The 27640-nt window shown below is 40.9% G+C and overlaps 2 protein-coding genes across 3 annotated transcripts in view; both read right to left on the minus strand.

Annotated features, from left to right (window-relative positions):
* The window catches only part of KCNH6 (potassium voltage-gated channel subfamily H member 6), a 158106-nt gene extending 150823 nt beyond the window's left edge, over positions 1–7283 (minus strand). The window contains exon 1 of the mRNA XM_073004050.2: positions 6344–7283. Coding sequence (XP_072860151.2) covers positions 6344–6419 — 76 coding nt within the window. The 5' untranslated portion in view covers positions 6420–7283. The remainder of the gene's footprint in view (positions 1–6343) is intronic.
* Positions 7284–24146: 16863 nt separating this feature from the next.
* Positions 24147–27640, minus strand: part of ACE (angiotensin I converting enzyme) — a 55603-nt gene continuing 52109 nt past the window's right edge. For both annotated transcript variants that reach the window (XM_020796071.3, XM_073004052.2), the window contains one exon: positions 24147–27162. In XM_020796071.3, the coding sequence (XP_020651730.3) occupies positions 26975–27162 (188 nt within the window). In that variant the 3' untranslated portion in view covers positions 24147–26974. The remainder of the gene's footprint in view (positions 27163–27640) is intronic.

Raw genomic sequence — 27640 nt, forward strand, 5'->3', positions numbered from 1 at the left:
ATCTGGTCCAGATGAGAAATTTGCTCAGTATGGACAACCTGCGGTTTCTAGGCACAGCTGTATTTACAGGATCAATAAACACACTGAAAGATGATAGGCCCGTTGAGAGTCTATATGAAAATTCTTATGTTGAGCAAGATTGTGACTATGTTTGCTTAGCAAGAGATCCAGAAATACAGCCCCCCAGAGGAAGAGTATACCTTGGGTCTTCACTTTGAAGAAAGGACCACAGCTGTGCTCACTTGAGCACACTCCTTTTGAAGACAGGGCCTTTCTCCAGGGCAATTGTGGCCTATGTGATCCCTCCGCAATTCAAATGCATTGCTGCAAAGAAGCCGGCTGGGCTTAAGCTCCATGTATCTTGGCACAGGCACCAGGGGAGGATTAGGTTGCTTACCGATATTTCAGTGAATTAGAGCTTAAAGTAGGGTGGATGGGTAAGAGAGCGGGCAGCTGCTTATGTGTATGGATGGGAGAATGGAGGGAAGGATACCTTTTTTTAAAAAAAAGTTGATAGCACAGGTCTGTTTGCAACAAAACTGAATTACAAGTCTGACATCACAAATTATAGGCTGTTGGAAGATTCCACTGCAGCATGGCCTTTGATTGTTATGTGTTTGTTTACAAAAGAAATTAGATGTCGCCATTCCATTTAATTCACAACACCCAGAATGATTCACAGCTATTTGAAACAATAGGCAGAGCGATCTTAGGGAGATGGGAGAAGAGTCCATGATGAGAAGCCACCAGTTCCTCAGGCCATCTGCACTGACACAAGTCAGGGAGGAGGGAACAATGATCTAGACTCCATATGTCCTTTGTTGATCTCTCCTTTTAATCCCCTCTTCTTCTTACTGTTTCCCCCCTGTTCCAGAGCTGAGGTTGGGGAAAGAGGAAATTCCAATGTGATTGTTCAAAAGCTTCCCCCAATCCACCCATGACATGCTCATCACATGACCCCATTCGCACAGCTTGGAAAAGTTACTGTTTGACCCACAACCTCCAGCATCACACCCAAACTAGATGGAGGCACAGAAAATCATTTTTCACATTCCAGGCAGAAAGGTTTTTGCTAAGTCAAGCTCATGTACAATGAAAGACCTCCTGAGCAGATCTCAGTGAGTGGGTAAGTAAGTATGGAAGGAAATGATCCCTTAGGCTTCTTTTGTGCAAGTTGTTTAGGGCTTTGAAGGTAAGGGCCAGCATTTTGATAGGCTACCAGAAGCAAGTATTGTTGTAAAATGAAAATGATATATGCTTGATGGGAATATGTCCATGAGTATCTTCAGTGCCACATTCTGAACCAATAGGACTTTCCAGAGACTTTTGAAAGGCAGCTCTATGTAGCACAGATGCTACTAGTCAAGATTGGGTGTAGCTAAGATAGTGTGTTATATGTCCCTATGGTTGGAATAAACGGTGGGCCAGCTCACAATAATTAGTGGACTAGCATAGTCAGCTGACAACCCAAGTTGAATAAAATTACAACTATTATCTGACCAGAAGCAGAACTTAGTTCAGGCCTCCAAGAACACCCAGACTTAGTCATTGCTCCATGTGCTGACATCTAGAGAATGTGTCTCCAGGAAAGGTTTAACAACAGCCATTTTCAGAAAGGATGAAACAAGTCCATCCTCTAAAGTGGCATCGCCCAACTTTCACCAGTCATTCACTACAGTGGCCTCAGTGGTAGAAAACAGCTTCCTCCAGCTGCATCTAGTGTACTGGATATTGTCCTTCTGCAACACCGAAGGAAGTTTCCAGATTTAAAGTACTACTACAGGTTGTCTGTGGGGCTGCCTCTATTTTACATGGTCTTTAATGATGCTGCCAGTTGCCAATAACTACTGTTATTGTGGAAAGGTAAAACACACATAATAAAAGGAGCAACAACTGCTTGGAAAATGCAGTTCGCACATAGAAATTTGTCTACTAAGACTGGTTGGGAACATCTTCCTGGCTTTTATATTGTGCTGGCAGCCGTTCGGTTTCCAAGCACAACTCAGAGGGCTGGTGCTTCCCTTCGAAGTTTATCCACTTCAGGATCAGAGCACCAAAAGGGCACCAGCTCACACATCAGCCCTACTTTGTTCTACAGTCTTTGGAGGCTTTGGTAGCCTCAGGTGCTACCTGAGGTAAGATGGGTTGGAGGTAGGGGAGCTCCTATTTTTGATCAAACTATAATTATCACATATGTCTGCACAGGTGTTTCTACAAATGGGGAAAGGAGTCTGTTGATCATAGCCTCTGTGATTTCCTCATGCATTTAGCATGCTTTGGTGATTGGTCACTGGGAGACAGATGAAGGTTTAAGTTGCAGATCTGACTGCTGAGTCATGTGTCTTTAAGAAAATCCCACAATGGTAGGGAATATAAGTTAACCATTGGGAAGATGTAATATTGGCCAGAATCCAATTGCCCTTTGCATTTGTGTAAGAAAAACTGAGTAAGTCCTAGAGGCAAATTGCTGCTTCTTAACAAAGTGTTTGTGGCATTTGTGAGCAGATCCCAATCATGTAGTTGGACATGCAAGAAGAAATGCAGCTGACACCTCCATGAGAGGCAATTTCCATGTGACTTACACCATTTCACTTAGGTCAGCATAGATTGGCAATAGGATACTGGCCAGAACATGTAATTTGACCCTCAGGTGAGGCATTCTTTACCTTGGACTCTACCTGCAGAGAGGCTTGGGTCATACCTACCTGAAATATTTCTGGTGTCACACCAATAATTTTTTTATTCTCTCAGGCAGTTGAGCTTTAAGGCTAACGTTTTATTCCTGAATTTGTTTGATATTTTGAGGGTTTTTATCAGTGTTCATATTTTCCTATTATTCTTTTTACCACTGTGTAAATACACATGTGGAACAGTGGTAAACAAATTTATGACATAAAGTCCAACATATTTTGCAGAAAAAATAGGGAGAGGCTACCATGTAACTCTTCTGTAGTTAAAAGATGGTAGTACAAAGCAGTACTTTCAGGAGGGTCATGCTGGGAGATAATGAAGGAAGCCCGCTCCAGTGTCTGTACAGCCCAAGTAGTAGTTTTTGCTTGATAGCTGTCTGGCTTCTTTAATTAGCTCTGAAGATGTTGATGACCATTCTTTATGTCCCAGGGATGAATTACTTTTTTCTGCCCATGCTACAGCCTTGAAACTCTTCAATGGCAGCCCAAACTGTTATCAAGTTGTGAACTCCTGAAGCCATGAGAGGCAGTTGCTAGGAACCCAATGAGACACTCACGTATCTTTCAGTTGATCAGTTTCTGCTCACTGTTTTTATGAAAAGTCTAGCAACAAGTAGGCCAATAATGTGAATATGACTCTGCAGAGAAGATTCCCATTGGGCAGCCTGCATGCAATTCTGGGCCATACGGTGACATTTAAAAAATAAAAAACAAAACAAAACACAGGGCTAAACCCATTTGCTAGCCCCAACTAGACTAAAAGAGGCCCATTGAATCTGTCGGACATTGGTAAGTCAACAGTTATATAAGTGAGACCAACATAATGGTTCTTCTCTAGTAGGGACTAGTAGTTGGATTTAGCCCATGAGGTCCTTATCCGAGTTTGAGGTGCTTTTCATAATCAGAACATTTTTTAAAATTCCATATCACCCTGGCCTGATATACCCAACCCAGTGGGACTTGCTCCCTATGAAAGTTGCTTCAACATACAAAAACTTGCCTGAAGCATCCCTTGAGGAGCCTTTGGTCTGTAGGCAGTTCCCCATTTGGCTAGTGAACATCTACCACAAGGCAAGCTCTTTCATCCTCCTGTACTTCATGATCATGGTATCTCCTCTGCTAGGTAAGTATGTGCTATGTAGTGCAGGGAATCCCTGCTCTTATCTCCAATCAGTGACCAGAGGTAAGATAGGACCTAAACCCTTTAAAACTTGGAATGCGTGCTGTTCAAATATCTTCAAAGTCTAAAAGTATGTAAAGAACAAGTTATTTAAGTGCAAGGGTGAAAGTGAGAAAATCGGAGGCTTGTTCTTTCAAAGTCTCTGTGTTGTATTTCCATGCTACACTTCTGTAATTCAGACATATGTGCCTGAAACCTATTTTACTGAGGCCTAAAGGTTGGCAAGCAATAGCCAACATTACTTACATGAAATATGACAACATAGCTCAACTCAAGAAGGCCAGCACAAATAATGCAAGTCAAAGTGTATGAGGGTAGAAAATGATATATACACCCCCCCACACAATTTATTATGTTGTTCAGAACTTCATATCAGCAGCAAATGGGTGCAACTGCAAATCTACTGCTGGATTGCAGAAGTCAGAAAACACTCAGCAGTATTCAACCACTGCCACAGTCGTTTCTATTCAAGGAGTTTCTCTTGATATGTCATAATTATCAAAAGCAATAAACAGAACCACCAAGGTCCTTTGCTTAAAAGAATAGCCATTTATTTTTATGCAATTAGGATTCATCAAGGCCAAGCTTCCAAAGGAGATTTATGTGTATTGGACTGGACAACTGATTTAAGGAGTATATAAAGATGAGTATGAAAGGAGCCCATTATTTACCTGTGTGACTCAATTAAAAAGAAACAATTGGCCTGAAATGCATTTGCCTTATTCATACAAATATGTTTATTTCAATGCACAAGCTAAGTAAGATGCTAATTTTTTATCCTCAGTGTTTTATTTTGGTATTTGGCAAATTACTATTTTGGTTATCATAAGTCGCAGCCAGCAACGAATTAGAAACCACAACTTCCATGATGAATCTAATCCATTTTGACAGACATTTATGCTAATGGACAAGACAGTTCCCAGTGGCCATGTGTTCCACAGGTTTAACTATGCTCATGTGAAAAAGCAATTAACCTTTGCCAGACAGCAACCTTCTGTCCATCTATTTCAGCTGACAAGGGGTGCAAATAAAGGACTCCTATGCCTGTAGAAGCTAGAGTGTTTGAGATACAAAGAAATACTATTTACAGAAATATATCTAATTCACCAAGAATATTGTCACTCACATCTTGATTAGACACACAGCACCCCCATGAATTAGATTAGCATAATTTTGGTTTTAGAGATAGGAAGTGGAAAGTGAGCCAGTAATTTCTTGTGGCAGTGCTGTCTGGGATCTAAGATTAACTTCTGGATCTCTTTCTTGGGGCATCTTCTGATACCAATGTAGGTTTGGTAGGTTTAGATTATATGAAATAGGGCCAATCCACAAAATGCGGTTAGCACAGGGACTACATATTTTACACAAATCAGTCTGCACAAAAGCCCACACAATACAGGGGAGTCTTGAATTTTACAGTCCACAACCACAGGCATGCTTTATTCCAGAGATATTTCCCTTGCACTGCTTGTACTGCAAACTGTGGTAACATGTATATAGTCTTATGCCGCATTAACACTCTCCTCTCGGTCATAGCCATTCATTGTTATATTGGTGTTTCAATTTGTACACTTGATTTGTCAGCTTGGCCATTTGATTTTCTGTGTACAATTGCATTTATCAAGAAAGTTTGAGATTCTTTAGGAGCAAAAATGTATGGTAAGCAAAAGTTCATGCAAGCAGGCAGGCCAGTTTCCTAATGTGACATAGCGCCATGGTGGTACAGAGAGAAATTATACAGCGCAGATAATTGATGATTTCTGCTTTTAATTTAAAGAGGTAATATATTTATTCATCTGCTTATTTGCAAAATGTACAAACTGCACCTCTGCCAAAAAAAGATTCCAGGGAAATTTACATAAAAATTCAAATATTTAATATGAAGTTACTACAATAGATTTGTTTTGTACATTTAAAAATGCTTATAGAATAATTTCTAATGAATTATACTGTATAGAAGAAAAACTCCAAGATGACTGAAAGCATAAGGAAAATGCCCTCCAAAAACTATGCTACTAATGCTCACATGTCTATGTACTAAATTTCTAGAACAACAATCCCCTCTTTTCTGCAAATCCCCAGACAGCAAGCCTCTGTCCCGTGAGAGTGATTTTAATGAAACCATTATTTATTTTGTTAATCCTCTACATTACGTTGATCAATTCAAAGTCTGCTCTGTTGAAATCAGTGAGTTTTGCTCCAGATTTACATATGCACACAATAAACATCTAAAATGTTTCCTTTTTGACAATCATATCATAATATAGGTGTGAATTTTGTGATATCTACAGAAACAGGCTAGCACATATATGAGGAAGTTTTATTGTTCACTCTCCAGATCTTTCATTGTTTGCCCCAAATTTCACATTAATATTGACAAGGGAAAAGATGGAGTTTTTATTCTCAGTAGTACTGACCTTCAAGAAAAGCAAATACAGAGAAAGAAAAGGCAAAAAGAGATATTTCTACTCACTTTGTCCTTCAAATTTCCTGATGATTGTGTCCAGGTAGGTGTTCTGAGGGGCTACATGCCCCCTTCGGACAGGCATTTTTCAAATATTCTTTCAGATCCAATGCTTACAAAAAGTTGCACTCTGCCCAGCAAAAGGATGCTCCCCGAAATGGGGAAAGATGAAAAGGTGCCAATCCACCCTGAAAACCCCAAAAGGGAAGCTATTTGGCAACTCCACTGCCTCCTGTTTTGGACATCTCCAGAGGGAGGAAAGCCTTCCTACCTCCCTCTTCCTCCCCGAGGATTCCTTAGTTTGAGGCCAAGGCAATGCCATCCAAGGTGCACAGGGTGGGGGGAGGACAGGATAAGAGAAGCCCCAGAGGAAAAGGGTGGGAAGTACCAGGTTTGGGGGATTTTGAAACAGAGCTGCTTAGTCATCAATGTCCCATCCCATCTGTAGCTCCTGAAAAGACTTGTCAGCAGCAACAGCTGCTCATCTGTGGAGGCAGGAAGGCACCTCCCTTTCTCTGTTCTTGGGATGCTAAATAGACCAGGACCTGAAAGAACTCCCAGGGAGGAAAAGGCAGCGACTGCTGTAGAAAAGATTGTGGTTTCCCCCCCCCTGGGAGGGGGGTGACTGAAAGCAGGGGTTCGTGGGGGGAGGGGCTCCTCCTTACCTCCCCTCCCTCCAGCCCCCCCTCCCTCCAACCCGCCTCTTCTTTCCGCTCCTTAAAAGCTCCCGGTTGAAGAATCCTTTTTTGGGAGGCTGATGAAAGCAGGCGGGAGCTGTCCGTACACGGTGGTGCTGAAGCGCCCGTCCAGCCGCGGCTACCACCCGGGTTCCTCCCTGCTAATCCGGGGGCGGAAAGAGAGCGAGGGGGAGCGAGTGTGGGCGGAGGGGGCTGTGGAAAGGGAAAGATAGAGAGAGAGAGAGAGAGCGGGGGAGGGAGAGAGGGAGAGCAAGGGCTGACTTCTCCGGGAGTCAACTTACAAAGGGAGGTTTTGGAAGACGGCAGGCTTGCTCAGGTCTATAGTTGCACCCACGCTTGTTGCCACTCTGCTAGAGGGCAGCTTGCCTGGGATCGAAAGAAGAAATTGGGATAAACAAAGGATTTTCCTTTCCCCCCCCCCCCGGAAAAAAAACCAGGGAGAGATGGAAAGTGATTTCTTGTTCCTTCGCAAAGATCTGGCTGGCAGGCGTATAACTTGAGCTATATAACTGGAGGAAATCCTGGGCTTGGAAAAGTTACTGTTTTGAACCACAACTCCCAGAATGCCCCATTCAGCATAGCTAACCTGAGAGATGTGGACGAAAACGTTGCAAGCTCTGCAGATAACCATTGTAGTAAAGCTGTATTAGAATTCAGGGCTGAGTTTGACGAACAGTTTGCTACATTTTGTGTACTATGTAGAACAAAACTATAGAGGTGATATTTTTTTTTGCAGTGGAGATGACGGGTTTTGGTGAGGATTTTTTTAAAAAAATATCATCTCCCTCCTCCAGACCATCAGTATCATCCTTTTAAGATCAAACTTTGGTAATCGTTTTTGTTACACAGTGAAACTGAGGTATCCCCAGAATTAAGGGAGTCCTTCCTGCTGGCTCAGAAAACTCAGGCACACAGACATATATTAGCTGTTTGTAAATTAAAAGGAAATTAAGTTAACCTCTCTCTCCAGACACCCCAGCACTGAAGGACCTATGCTCAGTTATTTCTAGGAGCTACATAACATTTGGAGGAAGTAAGGCATAAAATGTTGAGGATGTCAGTTCTGAAGGACTCTTTCTCCCCATATAAGCCTTCTTGGTGTTTAGGAAAATCAGAGGAGGCCCTCCTATCGGTCCCATTGCAAGCACAGGTACAGCTGATGGGGACATGGGAAAGAGCCTGCTCTGTGGCAGTTCCCAAGTTACGGAATGCTCTCCTTTGGGAAATCAAGCTGGCCCCCTGCCTTTTACTTTTCAGCTGACAGCTGAAGGCCCATCTTTTCAGGCTGGTTTTAAACAATCACTGTTGAATCCCTGAATGCCTTCTTAAATTTAAGATAGTTTTTAATGGTTACTTGTTTTTAATTATAGAATTGTATTTTGATTACTTTATATTTAATAAAGTTTTTTAATGTTCAACTTATTATGTTTTTAATTCTATGCCTTTTAATATTGTGAGATGTCTTGGTCCCCTTATCAGAAGAAAGGCTGCCTATAAATAAAATAAACAAATAAAATGTTGAGTAGTTATAAGGGAATTTGGAAGAGGAAGGTAACTGGCCCGTATAAGCATCAAATAATTTGAAGCGTTGTTGGGGATTAGGGTGAGGGACATGATCACCGTGACACTTGAAAAATATTCCATGCATTGTAACTTTAGAGATTTTAGATGGGGAAGAAGTAAAGGGATGGTTTGCCTGTTTTTACAAAAAAATCAGCTTTTGATGCATCATCACAAAGTACTTTTATCTGGGTGCAGCAGTCAATCTCAAACATGAAATATTTAACATTTTATACTACAGAATGGGAAGATCTTCTAGGAAAGACTCCCCCCCTCCAAAGTATTCTGTCTCACTTGGATGGCCTGCAATCTATGAATTTGGAAATATAACACAGCCACCTTAGAAATAACATTGAGGATTCCTCAGCTATGGGGAAATGTATCTGTTTGCAAATGAAAGGGAAAGAAAATAAATGTTCCAACAGTGAACCATGCCATTTGAAGGCATCTGAGCATCAAATGAAGGGGTAGAGGAGAAAAGGAGGTACGAACTGGGTCATTTCACCCAGTTATAATATATTAGAAGGAGGGATGAAGATTTGAAAGGGGAAGGGAACATCATGAGGTTCACAATGACCCCTCTTTGGTCTACAAAGACAGAAAGGTAGAAATAAGAAAGGACACGTTGCCTTTCCTGCATAAATATCAGTGTAGCAAATACAAAACAGTGCCACAAGAAACTAGTTCAAGACTGTCTGAAGCTCTCCTCTTAGGGGCCAGAATATGCACCAAAACATTTTTAGAGGTCCCATCTTGGCAACTTAATGGCTACCAGTAGATGAGATGCTGATCACTGACAGCCTGACAGGAAGTTTCCAGATATTTGGGAGCTCTCTAGATATGCAGAAAACATAACTTTGTAAAGCCTGGGGAGGGGGAGTTAAAGGGAAAAGGAAAGACAAACATCATTAATATAACGCCTATCTGCCAATTTTCTTCCAAATTCCTATAATTTCCTTCCTTCCTTTTCATTCTCATAGCTCCTTTCCTCTTTATATCTACCAAGTTATCTCAACTATTCCCTCTTTTTCTTTTGTTCTGAGGAAGAAAAGAAGCTTATACAGCAGAGGAAAAGGCACAGAATAAATCCTGACTGGAACATTTATGGCCTTGGTAGTATACTAAGCAAGTCTCTTGAATTAGAGTACCCTCAGCCAAAGCTTCAATTCTTTCTCTACAGATTATGTTTTCACCATGGAAGACTCCTTCAGCCCTGCTTCTTATGATTTTTTAGCTCTCTTCCCCACTTCCTTTTCATCCTACTGATGTGTCATTTTCTGGAAGGTCCTGACACCAGTGGCAAAAGTGGGATGGGTAAAGAATGTCAGCCCACATTATATAACTATATATATATATCTATATAATGATTGAGGAGAATTTCCTTGTTTGTTTATACATTATAGGAGTTAAAGATTACAGTCTAAATCCAGTTTCTAGTCCTGACTGGGGTGGGCCCTTGGCTAGAATCATATTGGTGTTCATGTAAGATTTGTGTGATTTGCCAGAGTTAGTTGTAGCTGACTGATGAAGTGTCAGAGCATATCTTGGTCCCATGCCTGATTATACACCTGATTGAGCAACTAGCTAAGTCTACACTCTGACATCTTGTTGGTTAGCCACAATGAGCTGCAGCATGTTATGCAGACCTTACATGAACACCAACTGGATTCTGGCCATTGAATTGATGGAAATTATAAATATTGACTTACCATTCAGCAGCTGACTTAAGAAAGCTACATTCACTGGGACTACAGTAGCAACTGGCTAGCAATTAATTTTGCCATTATCACTCCGACCTCAATTGTCTGCTGTATGTCTAGCCAGATTGCTTAACTCACACTTGACCAAATCCTGAGATAAATGAAATCTTCAGCTTTATTCCAAAACTCAGACAAAACCAAAAATACTTAACTGAATAAAAAGATAATATAAAATTGAAAGACAATGAAAGGACTGGTGCTGCCAAAAAAAGTGATTAGCTCAATGACTGAAGACAACCAGACTAGAGTGTGGAGATTTGTCAGGAACAAACAGTCAAAAATGACATAAAGAGTTGGGTCTGCTCAGTTGCTGACAGGTCTATAGAAGAAAGGTAAGATAATTACAGTCACTAACCTAATTTAATATCATGCTCACTTGAAGCCAAACAACCACTGCCTGAGATACCTTATTTTAAAACTTCTGATGGGAAAAATGCGGGTGGGGACCCAGACTGGCACAAAATTTTTCCTTCCCTGAGACCAACAACTTTCTTTTCATTGCATTTGAAATGGTGTAGGAGGGAGGGAGTAACACTGTGGTAGCACATAGTGGGAGAAAATATCTAAACAAGTCCACTCCCCCTCTCCCTATGCCGCATAGATATAAAACAGTAGATGGAATCCAAAATTACTCTTGCACTGCGTATTTATTTAAAATATGTTTATACTGCCTTTCTCCCTACAAGACAGGGTAAAATATTTAAATATTTTTAAATATTAAAATGCAATATTTAAAGCTAAAACAGTAAGTATACAAATGCTAAAAAGGGTCAAACAAACATCACACTAAAAGATGGTAAACAAAAGCAACACCAAACACACACTCAAAGCAGGAAAGCCACAACCATCCATTTAAAAACCCCCACTCAGGGAGCCAGTCATTAAGGGAAAACTTACCTGAAGAGAAAGGTCCTTGCCTGTTTTTGAGTACAGAACAGCTGAGGTAGGGGGGAAACTACCATTTTCCTGTTCCTGTGTAACCCATCCGCCCACTTCTCTTTGCAGCTAGGCCTGAACAGCATCATAAGGTTCCTGGCTCAAAGAACAGGAACTCTCATGTTGGGGCTGAGAAGTCACTGAGGCATGCACAGAGTTTGGGAAAGTGACCTTTTGGAGTGTAATTCAGCGAATCCCACAGCCAGCATAGAAAACTCACTTCTGGAAGCTGTGAGAATTTTACTGCAGGCCCTTCATTTCCTTCTAATATTCAACACAAAGAACACTGACAGAATTTGGGGCCACTGAGAAGCAAAAAGTGAATAATACGACTGCCTGACCCTGCTGTGAGGCCTGAAGAAGGCCACAAAAATTGAGTATCACTTGGAAAGCATGGGAAGGAGGAAAAAGACAACCAGACAGTGTGTGTACGCGCGTGTGTGAGAGAGAATGAACTGGAAGAGTACTCTGGTCACCTTGAATCCTTTATCCTGAAGGAGGGCTGGCCAATTGCAACCCCTGAAGGGGAAGAGTCGTGTTCAGAGACTGAGGAAATGCTTCACAGTTACATCGCTATGGTGCCCAACTGCCCATCTCTACTAGTGGATTCAGATTATTAAGGACCTATTAGTTTGAAAATGGACTAGTGCCATATTGCTGCTGTAGATACTTGGCAGATGTCCTGGGTATATGGCAATATGTATTCTTGTAAATTAAGATACTGAGATCTTTTAATTTTTAAAGGGGCCTGGTGAGCTGTGGGCTTTAAAAAGAGTGTTGTGGGCATAGAGATAACTAAGTAGCCGAGTAACTCTCCATGGTTCAGAGAAGGAGCCTCTGGGTTGCTGAATAAATATCAAGTGCAGGAATTACTATATTTGCTACTACTGTTATGTTTTCTTGGTGGGTGGGGAGGAGAGAAATTCTGCTGTTTAAGTGTTGGGTTTTTCCAGAGCTTCCTATCAGCAGCTTTCAATTTGTCCTGTGTATTGAGGAGGCAAAGGTCTACACTGTAGACTACACAGGATTCAAAAGTCTGGCAGCCAGTATGCATCTATAATTTGAATCTATAATGTAGAGCAGTGGAGGGTGAAGAGGAAAATAGAGGGGAGGGGAGGCAAACTGGCTTGCAGAAGGCCTGAAGATATTTTATTCTGGAATGGAGGACGAGGAAAGTGTATGACATAATTTAAAACACAAAATGGTCTATTCTTGAATTGCAAAGAGATGTTCTAGGATGAAGGAAATACAAAATGTTTCTCTGTCTCAAATACCCTGTATATCTCAGGTTATTTATAGGTTATTTATTTAGGATGATTTGGGGTAGGCAATGTGTCTTGCCCCAGATATTGTTGAACTACAGCTCATATCATCCCTTTCTATTGGTTATTCTGGTTCTGGCTGATGGGAATTATAGTACAACAATATTTGAAGGGCCACAAATTGCCCACCCCCCGATTTAGCCCATCTTTCTGGACCTCCCAAACTGGTATACAACAACTATGAACTATAAAAATGCAGTGTCAGCAACAGGATTCACCAGATTGATGGAGACAAGAAGCCATCCTGATGACGGTAGATAGGAGTTCTGCTTCAGCATTTTATATATAGTCTGTTCTGGAGGATACTTAAAGTGGAGCTTTGTTCTTGCACTTGTCAACATCTTTGGGAACTGGAGTTTTGGCTAACGTACAAGCCGATAGCTCTCTCTGATGAAGTTGGCCTTGCCACAATCATTGATGCCTTAATGGTCTTCCATTTGGACTGCTGTAACCAGGGTTGCCAGGCATCAGGGTTCTAGGTGAAATTTCAGGGATTTGCTATGCTTCTCTGAAACTCCAGCTGAAAAGAGACATTTCAGGACACAAACAGTGATGGAGAAGGCTTTACATGTGAGATGGCTTGACACCTGACATAGTACAGGGATTCAGCATATTTTAATCCAGCCCTGACCTGAGGTTGTACTCATGAAGTGTCCACATTATGGACACTCTCTTCAAAGGGCATTCTTATTTCAGGCATGAGGTTAAAAACTGTCTCTTTGAGAAAGATGTTGACTAAACTGATCAACTAAGATTTACACAGTGGTTTCTATTATTTTGATTGCTGCTCCAACCACTGTGGATTTGTGACATATACTCAAATTATTAACTCTCTTTTGCTTCATGTCTGGGCTCTTCTGAATCTGGCAGCCCTTCCCCATCTAATCCATTCCTTCCATTCCAGGCTTCTTCCTGTACCTGTGAATACTGTAGACTGCTGCCACAGCCACCTACTATACACACACCTGGCCTTGGACCTTTTGGTTCAGCAATTTTTTTTCCTAGTGACCTTTGGGAGAGTGTGGGCGGAGATTGTGATTTCAGTCTTCCCCCTCCCTGCTCTGCCCAAAGGCTAGAAGAAGAATGGCCACTCCAAGGCTGTGCTTATTTTTGTTCTGCGTGATTTTTCAGGCATGAAATTGGTCTAAGAGAATTACAGTCCACTACCATCTCTGCTTTACAGTTTCCCAAGAATTCTTTCAATTAATACTCCAGGGCACTTAACAAACACAAAAGTGGGGGGAATTCCTTCTGTAATCAGAAGGATTGCTAGTTTGGTAAGCATCTCCGAGTGTTGCTTTTGCTTTCTTCCTCTCTTATTTATGTAACCTCATGTTTTCCTGTTGCATTGCTTATGAATGCAGGGTTGTGTGCAGGAGAGGGGGCTTAGCAGGTGGACTCATTCATTTGCTGCAGCCCAGCCATAATTGTATACATTGTTGCCTTGCCCAAATTAATTAAAAACAAAAAAACAAGGGAGGCTAAGCTGCTGTTCACCCACCATCTCTTTAGAAATGACCTCCAGCCTGCAGATATCTTTGTCTCCCTCATTGCTTTTGAAACATCTTGCTTTCAGAAAATTTCCTTTAAGTCAAAGATAAGGAATATTTGGCCCTCTAGATGCCTTGGCCTCCATCATATATAGACAACATGGCTAATGATAAGGCAAAATGAGTGTTTGAAATATCTGGAAGGCCAAAGGCTTCTACCTCCACTGGATCTATATAGCAGGAGTAAAATATAAGGCAGTCCTGAGAAAATCTCCCAACATATGTCACGTACATGACCAGATATAAAGTTGCAATTCTTCAGATTTTGGGCTACAACTCCCATTGTCCCCAGTTGTATTACGATGGCCATGCATTCCCCACCCCTTATATCTGTTCCTCATAGTTAGGAATTCTTGTTCCCTAATCCATGTTGCCAAAGATAATCTTCTCATCATAAGCCCTCTTTGTATGTTGTCAATCATTGGGAGGGGCATTTTGCCTTGCAGGACTCACCTTCAAATTCCGCAGGAGTGAAGGGTCTGTAGTCAAGATCAGGAATCCTGGCTTGCTGTGCATAGGTGTTCCTGGTCACACATACGACCTGTATGTAGGTACAGTACCTTTCTCAATGTTCACAAATAGGGAGATGGGGTCAGCAGGTCAAGGGCACAGCCTCAATGTCATTCACTTCATGCACTGACTGAACATGTGATGAGGAATATGAAAAGAAGGGTTAAGACACAGTTTACTGACAATCTAATGACCTGAAGCAGAATTCTGAGATGCATTTTGAAAGATGGAGTGAAACCTAATCATGCCTGAAATACATACCTGTAGTGACTGCTTACTCTTGACACTGAACTACAGTGGGGTCTTGACTTGAGAACTTAATCCGTATTGGAAGGCGGTTCTCAAGTCAAAAAGTCTGTAAGTCAAGTCTCCATTGACCTACAGTGCATTGAAAACCCATTAATCCCGTAACAGGCCGTTTTTGTTCCATTTTGTTTTTTTTCTGGTCTGTAAGTCAAATCTCAGTCTGCAAGTCAAACCTAAATTTTGCGGCCAGAGAAGTCTGTAACTCAAAAAGGCTGTAAGTCAAGCCGTCTGTAAGTCAAGGGTCCACTGTAGTCTAATAATCGTCTAGCTGACTACTGTTGACTAAATGACTACTGAAGCGATGAAACAAATATTAATCTACTTCCCCCCAAAATTCTGCCTACAATGAAACATTACTTTTGATCCTTATTATTTGCAACAGCATTCAAACTATAAATGCTGAAATTCTATTTCAGCTCTCACTTGGATTTCCCATGTCTTTTTCTGCATCCCAAAATATCATCTTAGAATAATATGGAAACTGGCAATAAAAGGCATAACAGTCTTGGCCAGATTTGAACTTGTATCCCTTATGGTTATATTTCAATTTTGCAGAGACAACAGGCAGTTGCATGCATGTAAACGGAAGTCACAATCCATCTAGCCTTCTTGTAGAATGCTTGTTTATCCTCTACATCTTTTTATTCTCTACCCCGCCCCCTTTATGTTATTTCATATTGGAAGTAAGACTGTGGGATTGGAAAAAAAACATCCTGTTTCCAATGTAACAAAATATATCCTATTACTTTTCGCTAAGTAAACAAGGAAGCTGAAATGAAAACTACTCTGCCATATGTGGTATTAGACCATCAAACATATTTAGTATGGGAAGAAAGCACTGGGGGAGGTCAGGGTAATAAAGCCTTTCTTAAAGAATGAGGTACTTGTCCAATATTTGCATTTTTCCAATAAAATGAACTTATTAGCAGAGTTGTGCTTCTAGGTAAGAATGGCTTAATACAGTAAACACAGCAAACTGAAAAGCATCATGTCAACACTGAAGAGCAAGTGAGAAATTGCACAAATCTACTGCTTTTTCCAACCTGGTGAGGACCAGGTATGTAGAACTACAGCCACCATCATTTCCAGGTACGTAACATGATTGCTGGCTATCTTGACTGAGGACTGATGGAAATTGTAGTCCAACATATCTTCAGGTCAGCATGTTGTTACCTGTCTTGGTAGTGCAGAAGGACACAACTTAAATCTAAAGATCTTTGAAGACCATGACTAGTTATTAATGTAGCAGTACAAGAAAAAAATAGGCAGGCGCAGCAGGCACAAAATGTCTTTTAATGTTGTGTATGGGATTTTTGTGTTATATGTCAGGCTTCAGAAAGATAAATAATGGCACATTTCACTCTGGCACTCCTAATCTAAACCTATTTTATATATGTCATTAAATTTGATAGTGTTAATTTCCAAGCTAGCATGTTTAGGATTACAGCTTTGTTTAACTTCCCAGTTTAGGACATGTTTAGATATAATTTGGATGTCAAAGGCTGCCTTTTCTTCAAATAACCAGATGGGTTAACCAGGTAGGTGAATGGCAGGGCTAACTGCTGGGCAGAGGCACTTCCCAGCTTTGCCAGTGGCACCATGCCAATGTCAACTTGATGCCGCTTAAAACTTGGGAATCTTTATATTTTGACAGGATTTATTAGGGTTAATCCATAGCTTTCATCCCAGATTAATTAACCTTATACATTCTCATTAACACTCCATGTGCTTATAAATACTAGGGGTACTGATGGAAGGATGAAAAAAATTCACATTTTGACCTGATAGTGAGGTAACATACAGTATGATCTGTGGAAACTAGGAAGCCTAGGATGCATACGTTGAACATCCAGCACTATGGAAACACATAAGAACTTGGAGTTCTTAAGATCTTGCATCATCAGTTTTTGTCACATATATTCGCGAAGGCTTTCACGGCCGGGATCTAATGGTTGTTGTGGGTTTTTCGAGCTTCTTGGCCGTGTTCTGAAGGTGGTTCTTCCTAACGTTTCGCCAGTCTCTGTGGCCGGCATCTTCAGAGGACAGCAGACTTTAGGAGCGAAACGTTAGGAAGAACCACCTTCAGAACACGGCCAAGAAGCCCGAAAAACCCACAACAACCATTTTGTCACATAGTTTTTTGCAGAACAGCTCAGAATATCGCACCTGCTCTAAGAAATTAATCTTGGCTTGAAAACTGTGTTCCTTCCCCCCCCCCCAATGAAGCAGCTCTCTGTTTCATCATCAAGCACTAAACATTGAATTGCTTTTCAATCTCAAGCAATTTTCTCTTCTGTTACTTGGTGATGGGATGGAAACTTCCTATAAAATATAAATGAAGCTGGAAGTTCAAGGTTACACACTATATAGAAAATTATTCCAAACCCTCTTACTGAAACGAGAGGTTTTAGAGGCATCCCTCCCCCATATCGTCAAATGTCATATTTCTTCCATGTGCCCAATTAGAAGCAAAAAAGTCCAGCATGTATTAAACTGCCCAGTTGTACTCAGGCTGAGAATGGCTTTTAATATCTTCTGCAGTCAAAAGTCATATATCAGTAGCTGTGGTTTCGGTGCATGCTTATCTAAATCTGCAAAATCAAGGCCTGTGAAAAGAAGTGGCAGCAGTTTGAGAAATGTTGCTGATGCATTTATGTGTCTTGATTTCTTGATTGAATTAGAAAACAAAATCTATTCTTCCTATGTGCATGCATACACACATACCTATTCCATACTGTCACAAACACATCATTTGCAAATATTTAACATCCGGAAAAAACAAGACCAGATGGAGAGTCTTTCGATATGCATTCAGGACCTATTTAAATCTCAAATATACTCTGTCAGCCCTCTCTTGTATGGACCACAAAACATGTGTGGCACAGAAAATATCCAGCTCCTTGCCAACCACTCATTATAATAAAAATGGCAGGCCCTGTATTGCCCGCCCTGCTCTATATTTTCCCTAAGATTGAATCCAGCTTTCACCTCCCGTGTTTATGGTGAGGCAGGAGTTACTTGGTCTCCCCCACACAGCCAAAGATGGGGAAGCATTTCTTCAAATGGATCTCCTGCATCAGGTGCTCAAATGCCTGATGCCCTGAGGGTTTCAAAAGAAAAAAAAATCATTTGCAAGGACCAAATTCCCAGCAGGATCTGTTAATGGGCTCTTTATCTCCGTGCAGAATTAACTGTCCTGGCAGTCATTTCTTTTTTCGTTTCATTGAAGGAACCAAACTACCCCCCCACACCACCCCTGCTGTATCTGATCTAACATTCCAAGCTACCACAGCTCAACCCTGAAAACTAAGGATCATCCTTTCACCAACTGCATTAACATCCCTTGGTTCTAAAACTGCAGGGCGGGTGGGAATGAAAGCTCCGAACAGCCTTGGGGGGGAGGCAAATAAGCATCTTTCATTTTCAGCAGTCTTCTCCTTCTGGTATATAACAGTTGGATACCTTCAGTTCTGTCCTGGCAAGTTTGCTTCACATAATCCATGGTGACTGAGATGTTATTGTTTTGACAGATTAAGCAAGGAACAAATCTTTTTTGTTGTTATGTGCTGTCAAGTCCATTCTGACTTATGGCAACGCTATGTGCTAGTAACTTTCAAAAGGTCCTGTGATTAACAGGCCTGCTCAGGTGCTGCAAACTGAAAAGCGACTTCCTTTATAAATCTACCCACCTCATGTTCTGTCTTCATTTCCTGCTGTCTTCTACTTTTCCTGGTGTTATTATGTTTCCCAGTGAGTCTTCCCATGGTATATCCAAAGTATGATAGCCTCAATTTAATCATTTTAGCTTCTAGTGAGAAATCAGGCTTGGTTTATCTGGAACCCACTAATTTGGGAAATGTCACGGTATGGTTGATCTTGGCTTTGGGTTTCAGCAACACACCTTTATAATCGAGGATCTTTTCTACAGTAGTTTCTTCATAGCTGTCCTTCCAAGTTTCAGTCGTCTTCTGCATTTTTGGCGGCAGTCACCATTTTACAATATTTTTACAATATTTTTTAGCCGCACCATTACCAGTGGCTTCTGGTAATTTTGAATGATGCTTGAACAAGATTAAGTTTAGTGCATCATTAAGTCTTCCACTTTGCATGGTTACTTTTCAGAATTTTCACTGACTGCAGTGACAGAAGCAGTATGCGTGACTGCATCAATTAGGCCTTTAAAAGCAGATGGGAAGAGGTTCTCTTGTTGTTTTAACTACAGCTTTCAATTTAACATGTTTGTACGGCCGCTGGGTATTATAGAATTATAGTCTGAAAAACATTAACCAGTCAGCACAGTCACTGGCTGGGGTCTTTAAAAACATACTTTTTGCATCCCTGCTTAGGGACCTACAAGCTTTCAATGGTGATCACTCAATTCTACAGAGTCAGTGAAGTGTTAAAAATGGTTCTTAGTTTGAATATTCTGCACATTATTTTTTTCTTTTAATTAGATGTTTTGTTAGATTTCTTGTGGAATCTCATTCATTATTAATGTAATCATTATAGCTCTTTATATTTTATATTGAGTTCTTATAATATACAGTGGTGCCTCGCTTAATGATTGCCTCGTTTAGCAATGAATTCGCATAACGATGTGGTTTTTTAGAAAATAATATGCATCGCATAACGATGTTTCCTATGGGCGATTTTCGCTTAGCGAAGTTTGGGACCATGCTTCGCATAACGAATGCGATTTTAGGTCCCCTGCTTCACTTAACGATGTTTCTTTTTCCAATTAAAAAAGTGTCTTAGAAGGGTCAAAAATGGTTCTAAATGCTTGGATTCGTTAGAGGACCCCTTAAGTCATGTGCAAACCTGATTTGGCTTTGATCTGACTTTTCGTTAATTTTTTGTGAATTTTTTTTTTTGGCCCATAGGAACCAATGGACCTGTCAAAATCTGACAGCTCCATGCTTTCCTATGGGGGAGAAAACCGTTTTTGACCCTTCTAAGACACTTTTTTAATTGGAAAAAGAAACATCGTTAAGTGAAGCAGGGGACCTAAAATCGCATTCGTTATGCGAAGCATGGTCCCAAACTTCGCTAAGCGAAAATCGCCCATAGGAAACATCGTTATGCTGAAAACACAGTTGCTGTGTCTTCATTAATTTTTTGTGAATTTTTTCTTCCCCCATAGGAAATAATGGAGCTGTCAGATTTTGACAGCTGTCAAAAGTTGGGGGGAAAAAATTCACCATAAATTAATGAAAAGTCAGATCAAAGCCAAATTAACTTTTGCATCCGTTTTAGAGGGTGCAGAAGCTAATCCAAGCATTTAAAACCATTTTGACCCTTGTATGACACATTTAAAATTGCAAAAATTGACTTCGCAAAGCCATTAAAATGTATTGAGTCAGCTTCAATACATTCCAATGGAGGATACATTGTTTCGCTTAGCGATGTTTCCTATGGGTTTTTTCGCTTAACGACGGCAATCCGTTCCAATTGGAACGGATTAACCGGTTTCCAATGCATTCCTATGGAAAATGGTGTTTCGCATAGCGATGGTTTCACATAGCGATGTTTTTTTTGGAACCAATTAACATCGCTATGCGAGGCACCACTGTACTTTTCAGGGGAGGCTTAATTTATCCTGAAAACGGTACCATAAACACTTTAAAGAAACAAATAACATGTAGTCCTATGGTAGTTGCAACGAGGCAACTCCTATCTAGGAGCAGAAATAAGCTTTGCTGATAATATAGCATGATCCCCTGTACCACCAGTATAGAACAGCAGGGTGTGTTTTAAGACAGTTCTGTTTTACAGTCTGAAATATCTGCCTTGAAATGTAACAATGATATATTCCCCAACATCCATCTGCCAACATCTTCTGTCTATTTCAATTCATAACTGCCCTGTTTCCAATAACTATTATGAGCAGAAGTGGTTAGGCAGAAGGAGGTGGAGACATCTCATGGCCATCAAGAGAACTACAAATGGAAGAGTGTTCATGGGATTAACTTGCCCATCTGGATGGGTAAAGGGGTAGCACAGTGATTTTGTTGAGAGAGAAGTTGGTTCAAGGTAGAGGCCTCCTCTTGATCACATAGAAAATTACAGTGGCATTCCATCTTTTTTCTTTATGAGATTTTTGAAAGGCGGGGGGCGGAGAGATGTAAGAAAAAAGGAAAACAAGTAGGCCCGCATATGGAAGACAACAAGCGCTAGATTTCCCACAAACTTCAATGAATGAGGCAGCCATGATAAAATGCAGTCTAGACATACCCAGAATATACAAAATGAATTTCATGTGGTTTGACTTCTTCTGATTTTATCAGGAGGCATCTCCCAGTGGGTGAATCCATTGAACATACATTTATCTGTGTATTGGAATTGAATTGGAAAGTGAGCAAATTTAGTTTTGAAATTTAGTTTTAGTTTAGATTTAGTTTTAAAACTAAATCTTGAACATCTTTGGTTTCCTCCAGATCTTTGATGAAATCATTTAATGAGTTCCGATTTCATTGGTATTGTACACACGTCACTCCAGATGTGTGCTTCTCTTGCATCCGGCTAGTGGCACAGCCTTTGCTATTGCACTCAATGAAGAGTGACACGCACAGATGTTGCCCTTATAGACATCTTTCCTGCACCCCCCCCAATGCCTTGTGTTGAAACAGCCATATGGTGGAAACCCTGCTGCTTTGCCCCCACCCACCGACCCACTCCCTTTCTTAATCAAAAGACTCCAGGGCAAAGTCATTTGCTTAATCCTCCTGACTCTCAAGTCCAGGCTGTCAGGATTAAGAGCAGACTCACTTTCTTGCAAGAGACGACTCAAAACAGTGCCTGCAAAAATGTCCCATTCTCATCGTTCACTGTCTGAGGAGCAAGCAACTGTTGTGCCTTCATCCACCCATAAATTCAGGAAGAAACCCTGGAATAGCAGAGACTGACTGAATACAGTATTTGCAAAAAAAATTGTTAAGCCCCAACACCCACTAGATCCCAGAAAAAGATCACTCTTTTTCATTCTGAGCTTAGCATTGGTTACAGACGAAGAGATCTGTTATTTTAAATGAGTATGCTTCTGATACCAGAAAGCAAAGTGCTCTTTAAAAATATATTGTCATGTAAGGTTTCCTGAAGGAGGGATGTGGTGGCGCTGTGGGCTAAACCACAGAAGCCTGTGCTGCAGGGTCAGAAGACCAAGCAGTCGTAAGATCGAATCCACGTGACGGAGTGAGCGCCCGTCACTTGTCCCAGCTCCCGCCAACCTAGCGGTTCGAAAGCATGCAAGTGCGAGTAGATAAATAGGGACCACCTCGGTGGGAAGGTAAACAGCGTTCCGTGTCTAAATCACACTGGCCATGTGACCACGGAAAGATTGTCTTCGGACAAAACGCTGGCTCTATGGCTTGAAGAGCGGGATGAGCGCTGCCCCCTAGAGTCGGACACGACTGGACAAAAAATTGTCAAGGGGAACCTTTACCTTTACCTTTAAGGTTTCCTGAAAGTCATATCTCCTGTAAGGAAGGGTAACACAGTTGACTCTAAGTTAAGTTCTGATCATACTTAAGCATATTGTTCATGACCACTGTAATGAGGCTTTGCACTATGTCAGTGACATCATCACTAGCTGTTGTAGGGTCCACTTGGCAATACAGCTCAGATCTGTCCCAAGAGATTTTGTTTTTTTTGAGCTTGAGTGGCAAATGATCCCCAGCACCCAAAATCAATTTGTATGGTACCTAGGTTATTGGCAGAAAACTGGAATAGTATATGTTTTATGAATGCTGCCAAACTCGATTTGCAATTCTGGTGATTCACTGCACTCACAGAGTCTAGATGAACTGCTATCAAAAAGATGACCTTGCTGTTCTTGAAAGAAATTGCATCTGTTGACAAAACAAAACAAAACAAAAAAAACAAAAAAACCACAGAGATGACTTTTGAAACTCTCGGTATGGTGTTGCACTAAGTCCTCCCCCCTCTTGTCCACATAACGTCTCAAAACTTTACCATTTCATTTTTAAAGTCTTATAAAGTAATAGATTGCAGAACTTTATTGATAAACCTGCACCACAGGAGAAGAAAAAGAGGAGTTTGAGCTTCAGTTGAAGTGGTGATTGACTTGAGTGTTGGAGAGAGGATGAATAGGTACGTCTTGAGATTAATCCAAGGCAATAAAAATAGCAACAATTTGAAATGAAGCATTCATTCCTCCATGCGAAGTGGTGCTATCTCCAAAGAACAGTAGAAGTGAGATGGTATGGGGACAGAACTTTTGACATTCTATTTTTAGACTTCAAATCCCAGAATCCTGGCTGAATCCTGGAGGACAATTTGGATTTCCCCCCCAAGCCTCTAGCAAGTGATGTTAGTGATCATTGCTACTGATAATTAAGGAATGAGAAGCCCACTCCACACATTATGCACCTCAGGTAAGGGTGCCTGTAGAACAAGGTAGTTGAATATGCTAGAGCCCCTAACCCTGATGATGCATAGAATCTGGAAGGGAGAAATCTAGGCCTTTAGATCCCTTTGTACCCAAACCTTCTTGGAAATGGGTCTGAGAAAACTGTATGCACAGGTTTCACACTTGCTGATATCCACATTTCATACTTCCACTGCCCCTTCCCCTGAGTATAAAGTGAAAGCAGCTTATGTTTCTCTGTGGTAATCAAACTGCAGTCAATAAAATGAGTGATGAACTTAACAAATCATGTGAAAACACTTTACGCTGTGCTAGCTCTACTTTTCATTATGTCTGGAAATGAAAAATGGTTCTGATGCAGACACAGGACTGTGGGTTGTATATCCAGATCATGTCACTGCAGAGATGTTGGATAATGGATTGTATCTAACAAAACAAGAGGGGGAAACTATTTGTTATATTATAAAGTATGTGCATTGATGTGTACATGTTTCGTTTTTAAACAGCAGCAAGGAAAGCTCATCTGGATTGGAAGGGGACTTAACTATCAAGCTTCAGCTTGCAAGTTGGTGGTGATGGAGAGGACATGCTATAGACACCAGTGGTCAATTCAGAACTACTTTGTTGTGGATTAGGAATGGCTTAAGAATCTTCACTGCCTGAGCCAGAACAACCGATGACCCCTCGTGCCCTAGGTCAAGGTGCACAGTACTCAAGGCCAGCCAAGTTATTTTGATAACTGGAGTAGAAAACCCCACATGTTCTTCTGCATGAAAGCAAAAACATAATAATTACAATAAAAGTTTATTACCCTTTGTTGCTTGTGACAGCTACTTCCTCCTTCCTCCTTGGTAAAACAAGCTCTGGGGTGGTATAATACAGACCAAGAGCAGACTGTTTGTGAGCTTTTACAAGTTGTTGAGCTCTAACACCCAGTGTAGCCAACCTAAAAATATCTGGAGGTTTGTGCTTTGCCCACCCCTGTTCACAAGGGTTAGCTGAGCTGATGAGAATCTGACAGAGGTATTTACCATGTGACCCATATAGGAAGCCAAATCCATCTATGAACATAGTATAAAGTCTTGATCACATGAACAGAGTAACCATCAAAAGCTAATCCATCCCAGTCCTAAATCTTAATGATCCCCCTCCGTTGCATTAGAGAAGTGGCAAACATCTGAAACTCCTAGAGAGGCATCTAACACATGTAGTTATTGAAGAAAAATGGGTTTTGTGGAGGCATGTTGTATATGCATAATATATTATCCTTCTAAGAATGAGGAACAGCAAGACACAACACATACACAAAAAAATAAAGCCCTGCTCTCAATAGAAGTCTGTTTAAATTTCATTAGGCATTGCCTGCATGCCTCGAGATATACTTTCTAAGATGGCCAGCAATCATTACTCCTTTGGCATCCTCCTCTCTTTTAAATCAAACACCCATTTGCCAGCCACAACAGGAGGGACTCCCTCCACTTGTCATTCAGTATTGTTAACTACAGAGAACAAAGATGAGGTATTCTTTAGTATGTTTTTCTCATGATCTGGGCCCCCTTGGAGTGTTCCGATATTTAGTCTAGGTAAAAACTATTTTCTTCCTAGTTTAATAAAATCTTTCGCAGTTGGATCTGAGGGCAAGCCACTTCCAGAAGGACCCAACGAATGAAATCTCATTTGCCTGATCCTTTATGTTATTCACTTTGGGATGTTTATTATTTATATGCTATGGACATTGTGATGAGCAGCAAGGCGGCTGACCCTGGCAAAGAAGGGTCTATGGAGTTTAGTGGGGAACAGGATCTTCTCCCAGTCTGAATCCACAGCTTCTCACTATACCTCCTACACACTGGCAAGAGTGTGTGTGTGGATGTGTGTGACAAAATCAGAGAAAGAGGGAAGTTGGTAAGAACCTATCTTATAAGACCACTGTACTCGTTTTCACAGAACCCTAATGTGCCAGTTTTCAGTTTTGTTTAAAATGAGAGAAGTTCAAGATTCTGAACTTACTTGTGCACTCAATTCCATGGCTACGTACTTCTTATGAAGAATAAATGTAACAGGTGAACCTATATTTGGGCTGCACCATTTCCTACTGCAGGTGACAGCGCACATGGTCAAATGTCACTTCCTATGACAATAAAAATAACAACAGTAATAACATCCTATCACAAACAGTGGCAGAGAGAAGAGTTCTAATCTTATCTTCTCTCTGAAACCTTAGCTCCTTGTGTGTAATGTTTGTCTTGTTTCCATAGCAGGGCATTCTATCATGCAGGCATTATACAGCAGGAGATACAATGCAAATAATAATAATAATAATTAAAAAAATCCAGTCTTGCAGAAGGTGGAAAGGGAAGCATTGTAGGAAATCAGTATAGCTGCAATTGCAGTATCTTGCATACTTCCTAACAAAGGGATAGCAACAGGCTTTAGGAAGCTTATTTACTACTCGGAGTAAGTCATAGCTTAATGTGGAATCCATCACTGTGTAAGCACTCATTTTAAAGAGTGGTTTCCCACAACTAAGGCAGTGTACAACAAACAGTTCTGTTGGCAAAGTAATTATTTTCTTTCCTCATTTTCTTTGTAAGCGATAGCTGATGTGCAATCCACCCTCGTCTGTCTACTTCCTCTTTTGTAAGAAATGGTGGAGCCATTTATGTTGTGGAGACTATGATCCCTTTTAATTGCCATTCATGTACCAAATAACTTGTTAAACACTGCCGGAAGCCAACACATATACACACAACATCCCTCAAACCAGAAGGATCACAGCCTCTGCTGCATAACATATCCCCTGCTAGAGCTACATCAAATCTTGTAGAATTCATCATCTCCACAAATGAAAACATTCAAACTTTAGGAAACCCATCAAGTTGCCATTGATTTATACAGTTCTGTCATTCCCACCACCAAAAATTAATCACTGCAGTTCCATTCTTCATTCCTCTTTGTTTTTTCTTATTTCAAGAATCCAGACATTTACAATAAATAAGAGGCTCACATTTTCTTTCTTTTTTCTTTTTTTTTCTTTTGTTCTTTTTTCTTTTGCTTTGGCTCTTGCATAATCAAAGGTTTGTTGTAGTAATCAGAAGAAAGAGTCCTGTGCCTTGGCTGTTGTTGGCATCACTGACCTGCTTTAGACAAGGCTGCTCCTCACAGTAGCATACACAGCCTGGATCAGTGAGCACATGGGTAGTTTTGTTCACACTTGAATTATGTGTTCCGTGTTAGGCCACACGCAGATGTGTTCACACACACACACACACACACACACACACACACACACAAACACACACACACACGTGCCCCCTGCCCCAACACATACTCATTAGTTATAGCACTCTGGCACACAAAAATGTATTGTGTATATCTACACAGAAGCACACACTCTTTCCCAGTCTTTATCACAAAACTTACAGGTACAGAGAAACACAACTCTTATACCTTATTAATATGTACACATCCTCTCTCACACCCATACACAAACACTCATTCATTAAGACACTCACTCACTCATGCATATGCATACACACTACATACACAGCCTCCCATAATCCTTTTGCACACTCAAGTGGAGGCACAGCAAAAGAGAGATTAAAAACACACAACTTATTTCAATTCCATTTCCAAGCTAGGTTTGAGGTTCCCTCTCCTCATGTGGTAGTATCTGACTCCCAGGACTATTGTTGCACCAAGGAGGACAAGACCAATGATAAGCAATATCCACTGGCCTGCTGTGGCTTGACCGCTGCTCAGTGACATCCCAAGGAAACTGACTTTCTTGTTTGCTTGTTGGCCTGGGTAAGAACCAAGAAAAACAGAGATGAGGAGGACAGCTCAAATGAACCTCGCTTGGCAGTGAAATAACCAAAAAAGCTAACTGCTTAGAAGGCCAAACTAGACATGGTTTATCAAAGAGCTTGGTTTTACATGAATGATTTTAAACGCAACATGGCTTATGCAAGGGGAATCAGGATCATGGTGTGTGGGAGGGAAAAGGGTTTTAATCTTCGCCCTTTCTGTACAACTACTATTTGCAAGTGTGGTAAAATTTGCAATGGCACCAGTGGAAGATTTTCTCCCATTCTAAACCAAGTGGGTCAAGCCCTGTGAGGAAAGATTGAAAGAACTGGGCATGTTTAACCTTGAGAAAAGAAGACTGAGGGAAGAGGTGATAGTAGTCTTTAAGTACTTGACAGATTGTCACACAGAGGAGGGGCGAGATCTGTTCTCGATCAACATATAATAATGGGCTCAAGTTAGAGGAAGCCAGAT

The sequence above is a fragment of the Pogona vitticeps genome, chromosome 6 (assembly GCF_051106095.1).
Source record: "Pogona vitticeps strain Pit_001003342236 chromosome 6, PviZW2.1, whole genome shotgun sequence".
Taxonomy (NCBI): domain Eukaryota; kingdom Metazoa; phylum Chordata; class Lepidosauria; order Squamata; family Agamidae; genus Pogona; species Pogona vitticeps.